The sequence below is a fragment of the Seriola aureovittata genome, chromosome 7, assembly GCF_021018895.1.
Source record: "Seriola aureovittata isolate HTS-2021-v1 ecotype China chromosome 7, ASM2101889v1, whole genome shotgun sequence".
Classification (NCBI taxonomy): domain Eukaryota; kingdom Metazoa; phylum Chordata; class Actinopteri; order Carangiformes; family Carangidae; genus Seriola; species Seriola aureovittata.
Genome location: NC_079370.1, coordinates 20,520,953 through 20,542,257, shown reverse-complemented (window position 1 = coordinate 20,542,257; position 21,305 = coordinate 20,520,953). Strand labels below are relative to the sequence as shown.

Below are 21,305 nucleotides of genomic sequence, written 5' to 3'. Positions count from 1 at the left end.
CATGGATGACTCTTTCAAAATAATTAAAAGACAGGCAGGACTTGACCTTTGATAAAAGCCTCAGTTGGAAAAAGCTAGATTTCACAACTGAATTGATGTTTTTGTCCAATTTAAAATCACTGTCCATAATAACACCCAGATTTCTAACAGTGGATTTTACATAGGGACTTACAGAGCTCAGGTCTATGTGGGGGCCAACACAGGCACTACTGGGTCCGAATAACAGAATCTCTGTTTTTTTTTCATTAAAACTTAAAAAAGTTTAAGGCCATCCAATCTTTAATGTCCTTAAGACAGTCCAACAGTGGCTGTAGGGTGCCATTTTGTTTCAAGGGTAGATACATTTGTGTGTCATCTGCATAAAAATGAAATACATATATATTTATGTACAGTGGAGATAGATGTGTGGATGATGCAACATAAAATTTCAATCATGTTTAAAAATGGTCTGTCTTGTTGAATACAACTCTCAGCTCCAAAGAATTTCTGGTATTGTGAGAAAAAATACTGTGATTGTATAATTTCAGTGGTGTCATGTAAAATTACAGATTTCTCATCATTTACACTCAAACTTGGCGAAGCCTTGTGTGTTAGAAAAAATCTTAGATGACCTTGTAGCCAAAGTATTGGGAAAGCCATTGCAAAAATCTCACTTTTATTTCTTTAAAGTTGACTTTCTGGAGATGTGAGGTTTAAGTAGGACACTGAGTATAATATAATGAGTGTGTTTCTTGGATGAACTTGTTTCTCACACTGGGAGAAATTATAATGAGAATAACTTACTCTTTCCTCTGTCTCCTGAATTTCTCTCTCTGCATCATAATGATGGAGTTTCTTGCATGTGCTACTTGTTTCTCACCACATGTAAGGGTATCTCATTCCATCTTTCTCTCTTTCACTTTCTTTCAGTCTCCCCCTCTCTCTCTTTCTCTGTGTAGTCCCTGGCAGGGCTACAGTCTATTAAACACACAGACAGTGGGTGCTCCCCCGTGGGCTCATTAGTGAGCTGGCCCGCACGGCCTGGGGAATGCTGGAACAGACCATTCTGCTGGTTCCCAGAGGGGTGCCAGAGGATTCATTATGTTGTCGTGCTACGTAGTCCCTTGGTGTTGAATACACAATGTGATGCGCTATATTGGATTAATTGGTAGGTTATTTAAGCTATCAGTTATGATTAGAGTTCCCATGTGGTTGAATAGTGTCTCTAATTTTTGTAAAATGTTAAATAACTGTGGATCACAGCGTGACCACTGATGCATTGCTAATGTCAGTTCCAAAACATTAATTTTGTTCTGGACATGAGGTTTCTGCAGGACAGTAAGGACATTATTTTGCTGATCTGGTATAGTGCATATGTTGAGGCAGATGGGATTGAAGTAAATCTTTTCATGAAACTGAAAATGATAAAAAAGATAGTTTAACACCTCAACTGACAATCAGTTCTCTCTGACGTATAGCAGCAACAGTCTGGCCAGTTTGAATTATTGCCTATTAGAATAGATTCCTATGGTGACAAGTTTTCATGGCAGAAGCGTATCTAATTATGGTCTATTGAAACTTTTCAAACCATTCCTGCAGCCTAATCCACATAATCCACATCTGCTGTCCATCCACATACTGCATTATACTGAAAGAGTGTTGGGGCTTTTGAGGAGGGGGGTTAACATGAAAGATAAAAATATATTATGCTTCCTGACTGGATCGAGACATTTATGTTGGTGCATGTCCATCGTCCATAAGTTCAAGCTGACTACAGCCGAAGTTGTTTGTGAAGGAACAAACTAAAAACCTTAGTTAGTTTGATATTAAAAAGACTACCATTTTAATTAATGGATTCTGTCATTTAGGTCTCTCTTAAGTGTGGTATGTTCCATATATACGCAAATGTTTGGAGCGCCAGTGCAGTTTTGTGTGAAATTTGCAACAATTAAGTAGTGTAATAATGACATTATCTGTCACCTGCACCACCTTTCAGAATTACCATGATAAATTGCCACAGTGAAATTAATGTTTTAGCTGTTATTATGAACCTTTAACAGGAAATATAGTTAACTGTGTTTTATGAATAGGCTCCATTGTATCTCATATCTAGGGAGAATAGTGTCTAAGTGATGTAACACAGTGAAACACAACAATAACCTGACAGAGGCAATCACTTCTGTTCCACTTCCTGTCTTTCTCCACAATGACTTTACTGGAAAAACTAATTTCCTCAGCCACAGAGATTTCATTAGCCTGGCCCCATTGTCTGAACACAAACAACTATTCTCTACTCAGGCAAAGGTGTGTGGGCACATACAGTATACACATAAGCATACACACAAACACTAACTCATATATACTCACACATGCACACGCATGCACACACAAAACCTCACTCTCCTTTTTTGTGTAGCGGTGATGTTGAGAGCTAATCTAATTGCCAGTTTGTGATTGTGTTAGTTCTTTGTTCAGTTCTGCCTTTTGCTGTATGACACTTTTCTGTAATTGAGTTTTGAGTATGTAACTTAACAATGAACAAGAGGATATGATGCACATGATGCCATTACAGTATATACAAGAAGAACTTCTTTTTTTTTTGGACACAGAGCACTGTGATATTGATATGCTCTGGTATTAGGATGCATGTGCACATTAACTAAGCAGTATGAAAGCTTATCTTTACATATATTAGTGCAAATAGAAGACATGCACCACTTGGCTGGTCTAATGTTATTTTCAGCAAATATTGTAGTACAGCAGTATGTTCTTTCTGTCTACAGTGTCTCTATGCAAGTTTCTCAGTGTCCACCTGTTATTCTCTGTCCTTGTCCATTTAAAGATTATGCCAAGGAGGGTTATTGGATACGAAGTTTTTTGACAAAGGCATGGTCCCACATCCTCTTTCAGGATGGTTCTTAAATTGATTCTAATAACATTTTTCATCAGTTGGTCCAGGAAAACTAGATAATCCGTTTTCAAATTGTTTGAATATTTGTAGGCAAAAATTATGAGAGTACATAGGCAGTGTGAGAAGTGTCAGTTGGGTTTGTCAATGCCAATTTAAATTCATAATTTCAGTAAATAATATATACTTGTTATAATCACTGTGGTCACTGAACAATCGTGAATAATAATAAATGATTCTAATGTGTTTGTGTGTCCATCTTACAGGATGATTCCATAGTTCATCACATGGTCGCAAAAATCGTAGAGAACATCTCCACCACTGTTTCTGGATCCTCCCACCACCTGGTTACAACAGACATAGGCTCCACCCTGTGGTATCTGTTCACTCACTCCACTGTGGAGGCTGTCAGAGTCACTGCCATCTCTGTAAGTTCACACACATTAAAACACACATTTACACACACAAGTCAAGTAAGTGCGACTGTGTGTAAATACATATGTAGACACTACCATCTCTATAGGTCCCACAAACACATACACACACATAGACAGCCAAAATATAGTGATTATATATCAAGTAGTTGGCATGAACATGGAAGCTGTATTCATAAATTGAAAAAAAAAGAGTTACATGATTAAACTCAATGTAAATGGAACTCAAGGTAAAAGCAGGCGAAGTTTGCTTGAACTTAATGAACTACTTACGTATTTTGTGATTGCTGATGAAACATTATAAATTTCATGAAAATGAATGACCTTCGAATGATAAATGACAACAAATGACTTGTTGCAAATCTGACGACTTACATGTACATTTATTAAATGAGCCCTCATGCAGAATTTGTTTTCCTGAATCCCACATTGTGAGACAAATCATTAACTTCTGTTAATGCTGCAATGGATCGGATTACAAATTAATTTGTAGGTTATTCATTGCTCCATGTTATGCATCTTTGGGAACATGCCCCTTTTTGTAAGGCACTAACAGCTTAACATATGCATTGTCAAGTGCAATATGACATTACACGGACTGAGAACACATGATCCCTGAATGACATACATTACCTGTATATTTGTGTATGTCCAGTCTCTTTCTAGGCTAACCCGGTTGGTCCCAGCAGTCTTCTTGTCAGTGATTGACACATGTGGCCCTGCGGCCGTCTTGGAGGGTGTGGGTGGAGCAGGGGCCAGGGTCCAGCAGCACCTGCTCACAGCTATGGCCACTGCCTTAGTCACCTCACGCATCCAAACACACCGTGTCACACAGACAAGGGTATGTGTATGCTGTTTTGTGTATGCACACACACAGTTTACATATCAGCCAAGAAACCCAGATACAAACAACCGTATTGCTTTAAAGTTATATGTTACTGATATTGCTAAAGAAAATTCTGCAGATTTGTTGGTAACATCAGTGCCGAGCAGGGTTTGACTTTTAGAGATATTTATGTGGGAAATATCACTAATATGGAAGTTTTTGCACAAGGAGTGAGGGATGAAAACACTCCTAGATAACACCACCACATCAGGAACAAACATGGCTGGCTTCAAAATCTCTGAAACCGTTACGTCATACTTTCTCTCTCTCCGTCTCGTCCCCTCTCTCTCTGCCTCTCTCTCTTCCATACAGTTCATGAACTAATGCTGAACTGTGCACAAACTAATTTGTCAGGAATTACTTATTTAATTTTTCATAAGACAGCCCATGTAGTGTGTATGTGAAGTGCTAATCTTGGTAAGGCAGAGGGGCTAAAATTGATTTGAAGGTTTTTAACTTGGAGTCTAGCATTGGTAATTGACTCTGAACTGAATTTATTTGCATTGAGCATTTCCAATTTAACACCAGAATACAAACTTAGTACTTCAACTCTACTCTAATTATACACTGATATGCATTCACCCCCCTACCAACCCCCCTTCCCCCTCCCCTGGCACAAAGACAGACAGTCCAAGAGTTTGTTTACACAGAACTCTGTCTGTTAGTGTGTGTGTGTGTGTGTGTGTGTGTGTGTGTGTGTGTGTGTGTGTGTGTGTGTGTGTGTGTGTGTGTGTGTGTGTGTGTGTGTGTGTGTGTGTGTGAACGCAAATGCACATACACTAATTTGTAGTGTGTGTCAGTATCTGGGCTAATTGGCTGAATGAAAGCGCTGCAGCCTTCTACTTCAGCAAAGCATTATGGGTAGTGGGGAGGGACTTATCAGCTAGGCACACACTACTGGGCTTTGAAATTAATTAACTTGGTGCGTCGCCCCATAAACATTCATGTATGCACATTCTCTCACATTAACTCTCACACACTCACGCACGGACATACACAGTCAGCAGTGTATGGTGTTGGTGATAATGATAATGGTAATGAATGTTGGCCAGTCAAAAATTTTTTCCAACCAGTTACTGCTGCTGAGTTTATGCTGAGTGAATGAGTGTCTGAAGTAGCTGTAGGCACACAAGTTTGTGTGAGGGTGTGTGTGTGTGCAGGTGTGCGATAATATAGAGTCTGAGCTGATTAAGTTTTAGTCTGATAGTTTGAAGCATTTTCAGATTTTTTTTTTTCTTCACCTTGGGGAAAATGTAACATTAAATCATTTCTTATTTCTGTGCATATATTATTTGGATACAGTGCAGTAAAATCTGAAAATAAGATAAACTCAGAGTATGCAGAGTGAAAACATTAAGTGATACAAGGAAAGGTATAATACAACAGTTTCTTTATCCCCCACCTTTTCCTTTGTTTTCCTCCAACCAACAAACCCACTTCACGCCCTCTCTAGCCCCTGACATAATGAACCAAGGCAGTGTACATAAATAAAAACACGGAAATAGACATGAAAACAACAAACAAACATTTGCAAAATACCAATACAACCTATCCAAATATCCAAACATCCACATAGCTGACTTCTATTTGAATTGCAAAGTATAGTATTTTGGACTGTACACCAGCAGGAACATGCATAACCAGTCTCAGGAAGACTTTCACTTTATTCATTTGTGTTTGTGTCTTGTAGGATTTGGTGTTGAAGGTGCTGCGCTGTCTAGAGAGTCCATCCACAGTAACAAGAGCCAAAGCATTACTACTACTGCTGCTACTAATACAGGACAACTCGCACACACTGCTTTACTGCTGTCAGCACAGGTAAACACACACTCACTCACACCCACACAGATGCACACACAGGCATGCACTCCCATATAAAGACGAGTGAAAGTCTATAATACATATTTGAAAAATGTTTTCCATCCAGCCAGATTCCTATATACAATTTCTTTTTTTATTTTATATTGTGTTAAGTATTCAAAGTAATGTCAAGTATTTGTTCATTGAAATTGATTGAATCTCAGGTCTTCATAAATAGCTCCAACTTAAAGCATTGTGACATGGCAAACATTAAGGTTTGTCTGCAACTGCGTGCTTTTACAATAACCAGATGCGATATGAGAGATCAGTGGTTGATCTATCCTGCCTACTATGGAGGATTTTGTTTGAAATATTATTTCATTTTGTTAATAAAACAGTTTCCAATCTTTTTAACCACACTGTAACACAGTAATAACACATAAGGGTGATGTGTCTGTTAAACTGTTATCTTACCACATAGTTCAGTGCACCCTCCTACTGACTATACTGAGATTTGGACCAGTGAGGATTACTCATAACCTCACTCAGTCTGTCAGACCACTGGCTAATTAGTTTCTGTAGAATGCAGTTGCTCACACATAGGCTGAACTGTCAGAGAACAAACAAATAGCATTTGTGAATTCCATATCAGGGTGGGATTCCCCTTTAATTATTTAGCTGTAGCTTTCACTGTGTGTTCTCTTATTCAGCGATGCTGTTGCTAAAATTAAATTCCCTCTTCAGTGTATAGCATGGTGGGCCAAATCCAAAATTATGTGTCAAGTTTTTGGTTTTGTGAAATTGTTAATTTTAAAAAAAATTGGCATTTGTGCTAGCTGCCACAACAACTAATCTACATAATTAAATTGATGTACAGTGCATTTGTGAAGTATTCAGACCCCTTAAATTTTGGGCACATTTTGTTATGCCTTATGCTAAAATTCAAACAAATATTTTTTTCACTCATCAATCCACACTCAATTCCCCATAATGAAAAAGCAACAGAATTGTAGAATTTTTTGTAAATTTATTAAAAAGGAAAAAACTGAAATAAGTATAACATAAGTATTCAGACCTTTCGCTATGACACTTGAAATTTATCTCAGGCTCCTCCCATTTCTCTTTATCATATTTGAGTTGTTTCTACACCTTGATTGGAGTCCAGCTGTGGTAAATTCAGCTGATTGGACATGATTGTATTGAGGTACAGATCTTGGGAAGGCTACAAAAACTTCTGCTGAATTGAAGGTTCCCAACAGCACAGTGGCCTCCATAATTCTTAAATGGAAGAACAACAACAACAAGCATTTTAGGAAAGCAACTTAATGTAGGTGGAGAGAAATGGCATGAGTTTTATATTTAACCAACTTTGTTTGGACACGTTAAACAACAAACTGAGGTAAAGATTTATTAGATTATTAAACCAACAAATTTTGCCATACAGGCCATGCGTGGAGTGATTTATCTTGAAGCAAATAAATCCCATTCAACACAGTTATCTTTTATTTAAAGCAGACAGCTTTTAGAAGGGAGACTTCTTTCATAAAAATTCTGCCTGGGGTTGTTGGCAGGTGGTTGTACTCTATGTAACCTTTGCGTTAACTAGCACAGCAGCTGTGGGAATGATAATATGAATGTATGTACCCTGGACATTCAGTTTGTGCTGCCGCATGCTGTAACTTTACTGAACTTCAAATGGTTCATTAGAGCTGGTTGTCCTGTGTTTCACCCCACACTAACTCGCAGTACAGCTGTGAATGTGCATTGCTGATATAATCAGATGCATATGCATGATATATACACCCAGTTCCCCTGGTAATTTATGACCAGTTGGTATTTCAGTTTGAAAAAGATGCCCTAGATTACTGACACATGGATCCTTATAAATGTCTCTCCCCTTGTCTCTTCTCTTCCTCTCTATTTTCTCAAATTCTCTATTAAATTCTCTATTCTCTAAAATGCTTCTAATTTTCAGACTCATCTTTCTCTGCTATGGCTGTCTCACATTTTACACACATTAACTGCCAGATCAACTTTTCCATAAAATAGTAAGGTAGGATAAGTTGGAGTGGTTTATTTGCATAACCATAAATTTTCTTTACAATTGTTTTTACACCCCAACTAAAGCCTGTCTTGTGATGGGATCACACCAGCCGCGATGCCCATCATTGTGACACTATCTTGGTGACAAAATCTGTCCTCAGACAGGAAGACGTATAAACACCTGCCAAAGCTGCCACCACACACAGAGGCTCACGAGGTGAAAACAATATCAGCCACACTGTAAATAAACGGAATATCTGAATACACCACTTTATTACCTTGGACTTAACCACAAAACTGTCATTAAATGTAATGTTTTACACAACTTTACACACAAATAATTATATAAACCGGTCCCAATTCCATAAGTAACATTTGCCAGTGACAGCCAGAGCTGGAGGCATTATGTTTTCAGATTGTCTGTATATCCCATTCTTGTGAACACGATATCTCAGTAGTGCCTTGAGGGAATTTCTTCAAATTTGGCACAAACATTCATTAGAACTCAAGCACGGACTGATTAGGTTTTGGTGGTCAAAGGTCAAGGTGCTGGACACTGTGACCTCACAAAACACAACCCTGAGGGAATTTAAATTTGGCACTTGGACTCAAGGATGAACCATGAGGTGTTGATTCTAGTTTGATAATAAAGCAGGTCTAGGTACTGAATAACTACTGTGAAAGTATCAAAGCACTCAATCCACAGAGAAATGCACATAACCCAGACCTCTAATTTTGGGATGTCACAACGAAACAGTCACCAACAACCTTGTACCCACCATGCAATCCTTGCAGGATTTGGTTTCTGCAAGTTTTTATTTTAAATTTGTTATATTTTAATTCAATCTATATTAAGAACTCTTATTAGTGTTTTGTTTGGCCTCGCCAATGATCTTATCAGCTTTTAATCTTTTTAACACTATTCTTCTACCGATCATTAGATTACTTTTATCTTGCTGTTTTGAGTTTCCTGTTTTATCAATCGTGTTGCTTCATGAGTTACACTTGGACTGAAAACAAGCTATTATTATGGCTGTGTGTGCACTGCAAACTTGCTTACTCACAGTGAGGGGATGATATTCACCACCTGGAGTCAAAGGATAAGCTTCTTGACAGCTTTGTCTCCATAGCTGCTGCCCAGACAAAGCATATGTCCACCATAATTTTCCCAATGTATGCAGGCAGACGTTCCTTCCATGCACTCACCTAAACGTCGATTCAGGTCTCTGTCGGCAGTCCCAATCAATCCCTATTCAAAATTCCACATGGTCTGGTGGCGATGGAAGGGTAGACTGCTCCTTCTCCTGGTAATCCACTTCTAGTATTGGATTCAGCCTCCTGATCACCCACCTCCATGATGTCCCTGATGTCCCGTATTCTGCGGCCTCACTTACTCCCTTGGCTGGCCTCAACATACACTGGCACTGCACCAATCTGCCTGGAGGGTCTATCAGCCAAAGAGAGTGAGCTGGAGGCAGGGGCAGCGAGCTGGACGCTGCGACACTGTGGACAGTCTCCAAAACCCCATCAGATGATCAGAAGAGAGGCTCTGAAACTCTCCTGATAGTAGTAGTAGTAGAACAAAATGTAACATTACATTACTTCCTGGTACACTAACTACTTAAATACTATACCATAAAGAATAATACACTGCAAATTGTAGTATATCCTCCTGAACTGGGATACAGAAGTGGTATGTGGCAGGAAGTGGAGATTTAACAATGAGATTACCTCAGTTAGGATCTTTTTTATTGGACTATTCTCCCTGAGAGACAGCCTTAAAACAAATTACTTTTACACATGACCCTAAAAATTAATTAATGAATTGTTTCTATTTTTCACTTCCTGTTTAACTATTTTCCTCTGTCTGCCTGTTTTTCATTCTCACACACATACACTATCTCTCTCCTCTCACTCGCTCTCCCTCTTCACTGTGTTAGAGCTGTCAGAGTTGACCTGCCTGTCTCTCTCCCACCGAGCACTCTGGATGATTCAACCACACGCACAGACACGCACGTCTTTCCCTCAGTCCTGCTTTTACCCAGACGTGTTGTATTTAATTAGCTCCTCAGTGGTGTGAAAATGTGTGCGTGTGTGTGTGTTCGTGTATTTGTTTTTGTCTATATGATATAAACTTGTGCAGGCCTCGCTGAGGAAGTGTCAAGATTGCCATTGGGAGTGGAGTGAGATGGCTTTCAACAGACACAGTCACACACACACACACACACACACACACACACACACACACACACACACACACAGAGCAGGCCACTTGTAGGTCAGTTATGTGTGAGTACTTTGTGAGTCTCCCACAGTGACTGACAGAGGTGGCAAGTTTGTCACTAGTTAGCAATTTGGAAAAATGACTGCAAGAGAGGAACACACAGGCAGAAGTCTAACAGGGAGACAAATAGGCAGACAGCCAGGAATCAGGCATAGAGCTGGGTAGAGAGACAGACTGGTCAACAACTACTCAGACGGACATACATGTACAGTAAAGGTAAACTAACAAGCATTTTGTATTATACATTTTTTTATTTGTGGCTGATGAGGTAATTAGAAATGCAGACATTCACGCTGTTGAGGATTATATCTTGAACCAAGGATGGCCATGAAATATGGTAGACATGTCTTCCTAAGGATGAATTGGAATAACTTTCCTTGCATTTGGGTCTAGCACCATAAACAGGTCAAAGTTCTCACTGTTTATGACCAGATACCTGCAAAACTGATGCTCCACTCCATCCTTAGCTGTATTTTGTGTTATTAGCCTACAGTTTACAAAAGAGCTAGTATGGTGTAATTAGCAATGCACAATCTCGACATGTTAAAAACTTTTAAGCAAAACTGTACCAGCTCAATCTAGTTAACAGTACAATATATATATATATATATATATATATTATATATATATATATATATATAGTTTTTTTTTTTTTTTAATCACAATGTTATTTCCATGTCACATGTACGTTAACCACAACAGCTGGAATACTCAAACTACACCCTACTGTTGCCTTACTGACTAGAATTTGGTTTCAGATAAATATGTGTTCAGTCTGTTGCCTGCCATTTCTATGGTTCTAAATATGTTTACAGATAGTGAGCACTAGAATTATGATGCAGGCAGCCGGAAATTTGTTTCCTGTTCATTTTTCTATGTGGAACAGGTTAAGACACCTTTACATCTGCTTTAAGAATTGACTTCCAACTGCATCAGAGATTATTTTCAGTGAATTCTGACATGCCAAATTGCAAGGCTCTCTAATATGCTGACTTCTTATTCAGGAAACATTATGTAATTATAATTATATATATATTTTAACTGCACTGCAAAAGTAATACGAGCAGCAGAGAAGACTCCAGAAGAGACTAGTGAGTGCAAGGACAGTGACAGAGATTGCTGACAATAAAAAGTTTGATTATATAACAATAATATAATTATAGATTTTGAGTGGAAAATTAAAAACTCCACTCTGCTTTTGGTCACACAATGCCAGTAGATTTTGCCAGGTGGATTTAGAATATATTAACAATGGGATAAAAAATCTAAAACTGAAATCTCTAACTTACAGAAGTATTCAGACCCTCAATTCAGTACTTTGTAGAAGAAGCCCCTTGGGCAGCAATTACAGTTTTGACTCTTCTTGGGTAAAAATTTGCGCATCTGGATTTAGGGAGTTTATCCCATTCTTCCTGGCAGATCCTCTCAAAGCGTCGAAGCATCTGTGAACTGTCATCTTCAGGTCTCTCTACAGATGTTATATAGGGTTTAAGCCTGGGCTTTGGCTGGACCACTAAAGGACTGTCAAAGTCTTGTCATGAAGCCACTCCAGCATTGTCTGAGGTGGTCGGTCTTCCAGCAGGTTCACCCATCTCTGCAGAGGGTTCTTGGTCACCTCCCCGACCAAGGGCCTTCTTGTCTGGTTACTCAGTTTGACTAGACGGCCAACTCTAGGAAGAGTCCTGGTGGTTCCAAACTCATTCCATTTCACAATAATCGAGGCCATTGTGCTCCTAGACCACTCAAAGCTTGTCAGTATAGATTATTGAGTGTAGATTTTTATTCATTTAGAATTAAATCTACAACACAATAAAGTGTGGAAAAAGTGAAGGGGTCTGAACACTTTCTGAAATGAATGCATGTAATTGAAATTATTCGTGTAGTAGACCTTCATGGAACTGGAACATGGCCTTAACATTTTTTGACACTTACGCCACCTTATCTTCATGAAATCCCTCTTTTCTACCTGATCATGTCTTTAATAGTTCTAATTGTTTCATTTTGTGTTAACATTGTTAATAATACCATTGTATTTAACACCTATAACATGCAATTAAGGTGGGAATAATCGTTTTCACTCCTGAAAATGATTACACTACACTGGAGTCATTTATTTGACTGTGACTGTTGATTACTAAGATCTTGGTAAGGTTGTTCTTTACAGTCATTTGAAAAAAGTGTGTGATTAAATGGTGTATAAAGATAAGATAAACTAGTCTGTAGGTCTGTCTCAGTGACAAGGATCAAGGTTACACTGGAAGTGAATGTTAATATGACATAAGGATTTGTCTTTTCTTTTTCTTCTTTTTTTTTGCATTACAGTTTAGTTTAGTTTAGTTTAGTTTTTTTTATATGCACAAACCCCCATAATGGTAATGGAAAACTGGAAAAACAAAATGCACTGGACCCCTAAATTAGTAACAGTGGCTGTGTCAGATACCATTTAACAATAACTCTGGATAGTGTTATATGCAACCCTCTGCACAATTGCCACGCTAAATCTTAGAATCAATATTTGTTGACTAATGTGACCTCTCTGAATCTCTCTGCATGGGTCTGCATTCATTCTCGCTTGTGCTTGTGTGTCCTGATACACACGTGTGGGTGTTTTTGTGTCAGTAATGAATATCAGTTAACAGTGGTAACCTTTCTGCTCTGCTCAGAATTTGTGAATAGAATATTATCGATTACTGTTCAATACATGGAGACTGATGAGAATAAAAATTTTCTCAAACTTGGGGCCTGTCTGTCTCTGGCTTGCCCAGAGTCCTTGCTCAGTCAATTTTATGCATCCTGTCAAAATTTTATTGCTCGCTGACTAAAATCATATTACTAGTTTGTCTGCATCACAATGAGTGGAGCAGTAGAATAAAATGAAACACTAAATACAGCAAAAGTGAAAAAAAAATCCTCCATCCTTGAAACATTGATGAATTGGTAATACTACATACAGATCTGAAAATAAGTTGTTTTTTTCTACTTTGTGACATGCATTGCACATGTGTGTCTCTTTCTCTCTAGACTTGTCATGTACCTGGAGAGAGACCTGCGCAAAGCCACACCTCTTAGAGAGAACCCCAGGCAATCAGGATACCTGTCTCAGTGTCTGGACTTACTGATTGTATATCTGAGCAGCACTGCACCTCTGATACTGGGTACAGACAGATACATGCACACAAAATAAGGCAAAATAATCTTCTGCATGATAGTGCATGTGTGTATTTTTATGATCCTGTAAAACCATTCAGATAATTTTAGCTTAGTAGGAAAATTTTAATGATTTTGCTAGTAGTTGTAGTAAACTTTTAAATAGTCAAATATGGTTTATGTTTGTATGTACCTCTCTACTCCCATCCCTTCTCATCTTGTAAACCCATATCTTGTCTCCTTGCCTCTCTCTAGAGGATGTCTTGTGTGTGTTGAGAGATGTGATTGGGAGGAGACACCCTTCTACAGCTCAGAGCAGACAGCTTAAACACACTTTGCCTACCATATCTGTAGTGCTGGAACTTCTTTCATCACAGGTAACTATGACCAAAAGGAATATTTTCCATTTTAATGTTCTAGCATTATTGTATGCAAGGTTAACCTCACAGATTTCTTTTTAAAAATTACCAATACCTATTGCTAAGATTGAACATAGCCTTGCCCATCTATTTTGCAAGTCAATTATTTTTATTAACCACACATTTTTAGTCATTTTATTGAAGGCCAAGTGTGTGCACCTGGTAACAAATGTATAATGATTTGATTTAGACTACCATTTGAAGACAATAATGTAACGTAATTTTGCCTAGTTGTCCCATCACCACATCTCTGTTTGACTGTGTGACTGACTTTGTCTTCACACAGGTCTTTCGATCTCAAATTGTAACTGAAGAGTTTTTGGCTCAAGTTGGATTGCTGCTTGTAAGTGTCTGGTAATCCTGATTACTTGTTTTGATGTGGACTTATCATTTGTCTCCACATCAGAGTGATTGTTTTACAAACTAATGACACTGTTAAAACTAGGATGCATTAGGACATTTTGAATCTGAATTTGTTTGACATGTCAAAACATACAGTGACATCCCAACAGGTTTAAGCCATCCAAACAATTAGGATAACATAAAAAGAAGCTCTCATTTCCATTGCAGTCCCTGTAGGGAGACAGAGAAAAAAAATAACTGAAACACACAGCAGCATATAGTGATAAGTACATGACTAAAAAAAGAAAACAATAAAAAGCAGTATTCACAGTACAGTAAAATGATCTCAACCAAGCATTTATGAAGTTTTTAATTTTTTTCTTCTAATTTTACACATCCTCTTTCTCAGAGCTATGTCACCTCCATAGAGTCCAATGAAACAAATCTGACCAGCGCTGTGGGTGAGGTACTTTTTCAATTGCTACAATGACAGCACTCATCAATACAATACTTATCTATTATGTCATTTCTTTTAACAAACTGTACTTTTCATTCACGTATATGTGATTAACATTGTGGGGGGTTTTTTGCCTTCAATGTTTTATCTTTATGTTCATCATTAATCACATTATATTAGCTGATGCTTTAATGTAAGTCTTAATTGTTACAGTACATTTTCTTTACCTGATCTAATTGAGACTCAAAGTAATGAATGAAGCCTCTATAGTTGAACAAGCGTGACTTTGTAAAAACCCATACCTTTTAACAAATGCTTTTTATTTGTGGAGGCTACATTTCAACATCTTTTACCTTTAGATCATAAGAAAAAAATACTAATATGTGAAAGATAAGAAGAGAAACAGATACATCCTTGAAGGGAGAGATGTGGCGTTGAATGTCAAATGTGTTGTGCAAAAGGCAAGTTCAGAGTACAGGGTCAGCCACAGTGCACTGCCTTTGGAGGAGCTGAGGGGGTTATGATATCAACCCTACTCCAGTTGCTAGCTCACAAATGGAATACACCCAGACATCAGTGCAGGGGATTCAGTGTCTGGTCAGCCTGTGGGTCATCCACCACTTTTATTGATGATTCAGTAGAGCTGAATGATATTTGATTCCCTCTAGGTGCAGCAGTGTGTGAGGAGTTGATTAGGACATCTCTGTCCATTGTGGAAGTGCTGAGTCAGCACCATGCTCTCATCACTCCATATCGTAGTGCTGTAAGTATGCGTACGATTGAGTATCCAGCTGACTTCCTAGACTGTTTGTGATTGTTTGTGTATGTGTGTCTGTCGGTCTGTTTTAGTGTCACTGGCTACTTGTCTGTTTGTCTGACTGTCTGACTGACTGATTATCTGCTGAAAGTTTTATAAAGAAATATAAGACAGGTATCCTGTGATATTCAACATCAGTACATTACCTCTGACAGGACTTTGGAGACAACCTGTCATCATCCTGGTATTCTTAGAATAACACAAGTAATACATAAGTTGATTTGCTGTGATAGAACACTTGAAGAAAACCAGTGAGGGATATAAAAACTGTCAGGTTAATGTTCATGTCTTCCTGAATATCTCCTATTTTTGTCCATTTCATATAGTGGCCCCTGGTTTGATATTTGCTGTGTGTCTTCCAATCTGCTAAACCTGTCTATTAGTGATCAGAGGACACAGGGTCAACTTGCGGGCTATTAGGCAAGACACTAATCAACTATTGAACCAAGACAGCCTCATCAGATCAGTGTGCATGGTGTGTGTCTGTCTGTGTGTGAGAGTGTGTGTGCGTGCGTTTGCGTGTGTGAGAGAGAGAGCGAGGGAGAGTGTGCATGTGATAGGACAATGAGATTGTGTTTAATGACTATTGACGTATGGAAGTGGAGAGCAGCAGGAAGCAGACAGGATGGAGGGAGAGAAAAGAGATGAGGAATAGAGGAAAGGAGCAAAGAGGAGTCTTGCTGCTGCTGAGAGTCAATAACACAGGAAGACACTTTAATTACCGTCAGCCAGCTCAGATTAACTTTTATTGCCAGCTGGACAAGGAGACACACTCATGTTTGAGTTAATTTACATCTCTGAATCCCTATCACACAGTAAAGTTGGAAGTAAGTTTTTCCCCCACAACGTTTTTGTTTTTTCCAAATAAGCCACTTTCTCAATAAAAACGAAGAAGGCATGACCAGGAATTAAATTCATTCCTAGTAGATTTAATGTGCGATTGAACTGTAATATGTAAAAACAGATGAAACACTTTACAGGCTACACAGATATTTAAAAGTTTTTACTAACAGATGCAACCAAATGTAGTCGATTTTGGTCACTACACACACAACAGTCAGCCACTAAGGTTGTTTCACTACTTTTTGAGTTATGTTATCATATTTATCAATTCAAAACAACAGAGAACCCCAACATATTGAAGTTTTCTCTAAAATAATATAACATAATTTTGATACAAAACAGTACAACACAGCACTAATTAGTAATGAGCAAAACCAACTGGTGGTTGCACTTACACTGCTATCGAACAATATTAAATTGAGTCAATTAACTTGTTTATTACAATACTGGTCACTTTGGCAAATAGAGAATGCCAGCATCCTCTTTTCAACTCAGACTGAAAACCGCTCAGTTCTCTACAAAGGCCAAGATATGCTGAGCATCATTAGATACTACTGACTGTGTCTAGGAGCTGCTAGCTAACAATAGCCAATTTGTTGTTAAATTAATGATGTACAATAGCTTCAGTACAGCAGGTATATTAAAAAACATGTAGTTTTATCCACTGTCTAATTAACAGTGTACACATGAGGTTTGTTTGCCAGTAACCGAAGTTGAATTTCAGAAGACCAGCTGTTGCTTCTGATTTGCAAATGGTATAAAAGGTAAAATAAAGTGTATACAACATTGCGTCTTTCTTAGCCATGTAAGAAAACAGATAAAATAGTATTTTACTATTTTTTAGTGGCTGCAAAGCAAACTGAATTAAATTCATCTTTAGTTGTAATTGCGGTGATTTTTTTTCGCACCACTGTACAAAAGGCAGAGGGATTACTATGTAAGAGAGCAAAAACAGAAAAATGGGAACAAGAAAGGATTTCAGAAAGTGGAGGGACATGTCACCCATAGATAACAGTTCAGAGAAACTACATCAAGCCTCCCCCCTCTCACACACACATAAACACACACTCCATCCAGTCTTTTGATGGTTGTGATATTAATACACAGACCATTAAGTGGTGGACAACATCCTTTGTACTTTTCTTTCTCTGCCTTCGATGTAATGACCTCACACACTCACTCAGCATTAGTGTTGTTTCTATGGTAATATTAGTAATCATGCAAATTCATGCAATACAGATTTATGCCTAAATAAAGGCTTTGAAAGTTGTGGAGGTACATTTGTGTGTGTGTGTGTGTGTGTGTGTGTGTGTGTGTGTGTGTGTGTGTGTGTGTGTGTGTGTGTGTGTGTGTGTGTGTGTGTGTGTGTGTGTGTGTGTGTGTGTGTGTGTGTGTGTGTGTGTGTGTGGTGTGTGTGTGTGTGTGTGTGTGTGTGTGTGTGTGTGCGTGTGTGCGTGTGTGCGTGTGTGCGCGCGCGATCAAAGAATCACTCAACAGTGTATTTCCATAGTAATCTGATCCTCTGACAGTGGTGTGTGTGGTTGATGCCCACTGAATTAATATAGCAAAGTGTCTTCTATTCAGTGTAATCTAAAAATATATCTGTTTTCAGATTTGCTGTATATTAAGCATGCTTTTAGAGAAAAGGCTCAAAAAGCTTTTATTGATACACCTTTTTCCCCTCAAATGAGAGAACATGGGACCAAATTAAATTATTTATACTGTTCATCTTCAACAGTGAGAGTGAATGTGAACTTTTAGAAAGAAAAGAAAAGCCTTCAGCGGATTTGCAGTAGTTTTGCTTGCACATTTTCAGCAAGTTAATTTTATGTAGCTACCTTACATGCCTGACTAGCAATTACTATGCATCTTTGATGCACTTCTTTACCTGATCTCCTTCCACTTATTGAGTAGATGTGGTACTTGGTACTTACACCAAAGTTTCCTACTGCACTGAAGCTTTAGTGATGTCCCTCACTTGTAAGTCATTCTGGATAAAAGCATTTTCCAAGTGACTAAATGTAAATGTAATTTACTTTTACTTTTTTTTACTGTTGCATCATTTCTACCTGATATACTCCATGATTCTAGTATTGCTTTACTACTTTAGTTAATCAGCCTCTTACAGAGTATTGTGGTAAAGGATCAATACAGTGTAATGTGTAAAGATTTTTGGTTCATTTATGTGTCTTGAAGGTTGTGGATGCTATCCTGCCTCCTCTGACAACACTGGCTTTCAACAGAAATGGTAAGAGAGGTGGTTGGTCGTTTTTGAGTCGGAAGAGAGAAAAAGAAATGAGACAGAGGGGATGTGAAAATACAAGCAAATGTCAGACTGAGAGAGGAGGGAGTGAGGAATAGAAGAGAGCAGAGCAAATGGGAAAGAGTGGAAGAGAGGGGAAAAGGTTTAGAAAGATAGGGGCAGACCAAATTGTTAAAGCGCATGCCATACAACTGCAGTGACATTTGCATTTGTTGCAGGTCATACTCGCCTTTCATTCCCCTTGTTTTCTTTCTGTTATCAAAGGAAAAGGTGCCAAAATCTGGAAAAAAGATATTTACTGTACATACATCAATAGATAGATAGATGCATATTATGAAGATAAATAGATGAAGAAAAAAGTGTAGAGGAATGAGATAGCAAAGATGCAAGGACATGGTAAAGAAGAGAGGCTAACCTTGAATGTTTAAGGTCATAAAAATTCCTGCATTAATGAACTGTGTATTTAGTGAAAAGTGTTGTAATTATCCACAGCAGTGTTTTGTTTTGGACCCTCAGTGAGTCATTATTTGCTTTCTGTGGGTCCCAGCATGACAGAGTAAGAGTATGTTTTGTGGAACCAGTTTCTTAGGGTAAAATAATGTCCTTGTTTCGTGGTGGGCCATTAATACTGTTTGGTACTTGGTATCATGTCACACTATTTTATTGTCCATATACATTATGTATTATATAATGTAGATAATGTAATATTCAAGCGTCTTAGTTATACTATGTCTTTGATATGACAATTATGATCAGTTTATGTGGTTATTTCAGTAGAACACAGTAAAAGTCAGTAATATGCATACACTGATCAGGTCAAAACATGCCATTGAACATCTTTTTCTCTTAGTCTTAAGGTGTGTTACGTCTTAACGTTACTGCTGCCTCTAAATCAACAATTTCCTTGTCATTTCTAAAGCAATGGTCAGGATGTTATGCGATTGTTGAATATCACTCAGTAATATTTTGTATACTATCCTCTCTTTGTTTCTCTGTGTGTATGTTACAGTGGAGTGGTCTGTGTTTGTTTTGAGGATGCTGTCTGAACTCAGTCTTGTCCTGCTGGTCCAAGATGGTGATGGTCCTGATGAGGATGAGAAGAAAGAGGAAAAGAAAGAGAGACAAGAGGGAGGAGGAAGGGCAGCAGAAGGAAGAGATGAAGGAAACTCTTCCAGTCAAATCTTAGCTCTCATCACTAAATCTCTGCTTCCAAGGTTGGTCTGATTCCCGCTAAGTATCGGACTTACAGTGTGTCTGGTTTCCTCTGTCAATTTTTGTTTCTGTAGGAACAGACAAGACTCCTGTGAATTCCATCATTACAGCATAAACACATCAAGTGTGAATCTTTGATACAAATAGTGTAAAGGAAGACCATCATCAAAATTATTTCTACACTGGCACTGTTTTGTTCCACTTGTATTACTGATTATTTTTCTCCTTTAACCCGCTTTTGCCAAACAAACTTATTTGAAGTAAGTCCAACCTAATCCTTGGTTTATGCAAGTACCCCACTATTTTTGGTAAATACTAGATGTACATAGACCCAATATTGAAACCAAAACAGCTGGAGTACAATGACAGGTCAGGTTGAAAATACATTAAGCCTTCAATATTATCATGACAAAAGGTTATATTAGAGTTGAGCCTTTAAGACCCTGATTTCTTGAAATGGAAACAGAGATGTTCAACCATCATAAATTCGATGAGCCCACTTAAGATCTTGGGGTTTCATAGACAGGTGACAGTATAGTCAAGGGAATTATACATGTATCGAGATATCAGTGATGGTATACTGTAAATATTTACTGAAATCAAAATCCTGCCTCTAGGTCTTTAAAATAGAATATGCAGATTCGTTTTGTGTCCTGCGTCTGTGGGTCCTCGTCACATCCTAGTACTTCGTCAGATACGGCTAACTGACAAGCATCCGTCTTTATGAGTTTTGGCAGCCAATGATCTGGCAGTCTTTGGAGAGCAGAGACAGACAAATACAGTTTGCAAAAGTTCATATCATGACAGAGTAACAAGAATACAAAGTAGACGTTGAAATTTGTTGTGCTTTTCTCACTTTCCTTGACATCTTCTATGTGGATCTATACTTTATGTTCCTATACCATTATCATTTTTACCCTCCTCTTTTAAAATATCCTTCTCTCTCATTGCTGTTACCTCTTGTTCATTTTTATTTCCACCCCTATTTTTCTACCTCACCCCCCCCTCCTTTACCTCTCAAATTCTCTCCTCTGCTCCTCTTTCCACATTTCTTTTTCTCCTATTATACCTCTGGTTTCCCCCTCCCCCTCTCCTCCACCCTCTCTCCAGATCTGTTCCAGTTTACACTCTGTTACCAATGATCAGAACAGTACATTAATTATTAACTCTTCGAAAGCCAAATGTTGTACTCATGTTTGTGTCTAGGTATGAGTCTCTTCTTCGCGCAGCAGAGCCTATCCCACTCTACGCACTCAAACTGCTGGTATCAATGACTGAACACAGCACACAGATCTGCAGGTACTGTACACATAGTCACACACAATCAATCACACACAGAGACAGCAAAACACTGTTAAGGCATTGTAAGAAAATGTGATTGTACTGTACCTCACAGTACCATTCTAAGTATTATCAGCATCATATACCAGTTTTATATTATACATCCATTGAAGTTGTCCTATGTACACCA

At 38.2% G+C, this 21,305-nt stretch overlaps 1 protein-coding gene across 3 annotated transcripts in view; it reads left to right on the top strand.

Moving 5' to 3' along the window:
- The window catches only part of ulk4 (unc-51 like kinase 4), an 88,363-nt gene that overhangs the window by 29,544 nt on the left and 37,514 nt on the right, over positions 1–21,305 (top strand). Inside the window, exons 20-30 of one of the 3 annotated variants that reach the window (XM_056379922.1) lie at positions 3,154–3,315; positions 3,977–4,162; positions 5,898–6,025; positions 13,356–13,489; positions 13,737–13,858; positions 14,187–14,243; positions 14,652–14,703; positions 15,374–15,462; positions 18,556–18,607; positions 19,632–19,836; positions 21,041–21,133. In XM_056379922.1, the coding sequence (XP_056235897.1) occupies positions 3,154–3,315; positions 3,977–4,162; positions 5,898–6,025; positions 13,356–13,489; positions 13,737–13,858; positions 14,187–14,243; positions 14,652–14,703; positions 15,374–15,462; positions 18,556–18,607; positions 19,632–19,836; positions 21,041–21,133 (1,280 nt within the window). Of the gene's footprint in view, positions 1–3,153; positions 3,316–3,976; positions 4,163–5,897; positions 6,026–13,355; positions 13,490–13,736; positions 13,859–14,186; positions 14,244–14,651; positions 14,704–15,367; positions 15,463–18,555; positions 18,608–19,631; positions 19,837–21,040; positions 21,134–21,305 lie in introns of all 3 variants that reach the window. The other 2 variants (XM_056379923.1, XM_056379921.1) reach the window with 2 other exon arrangements.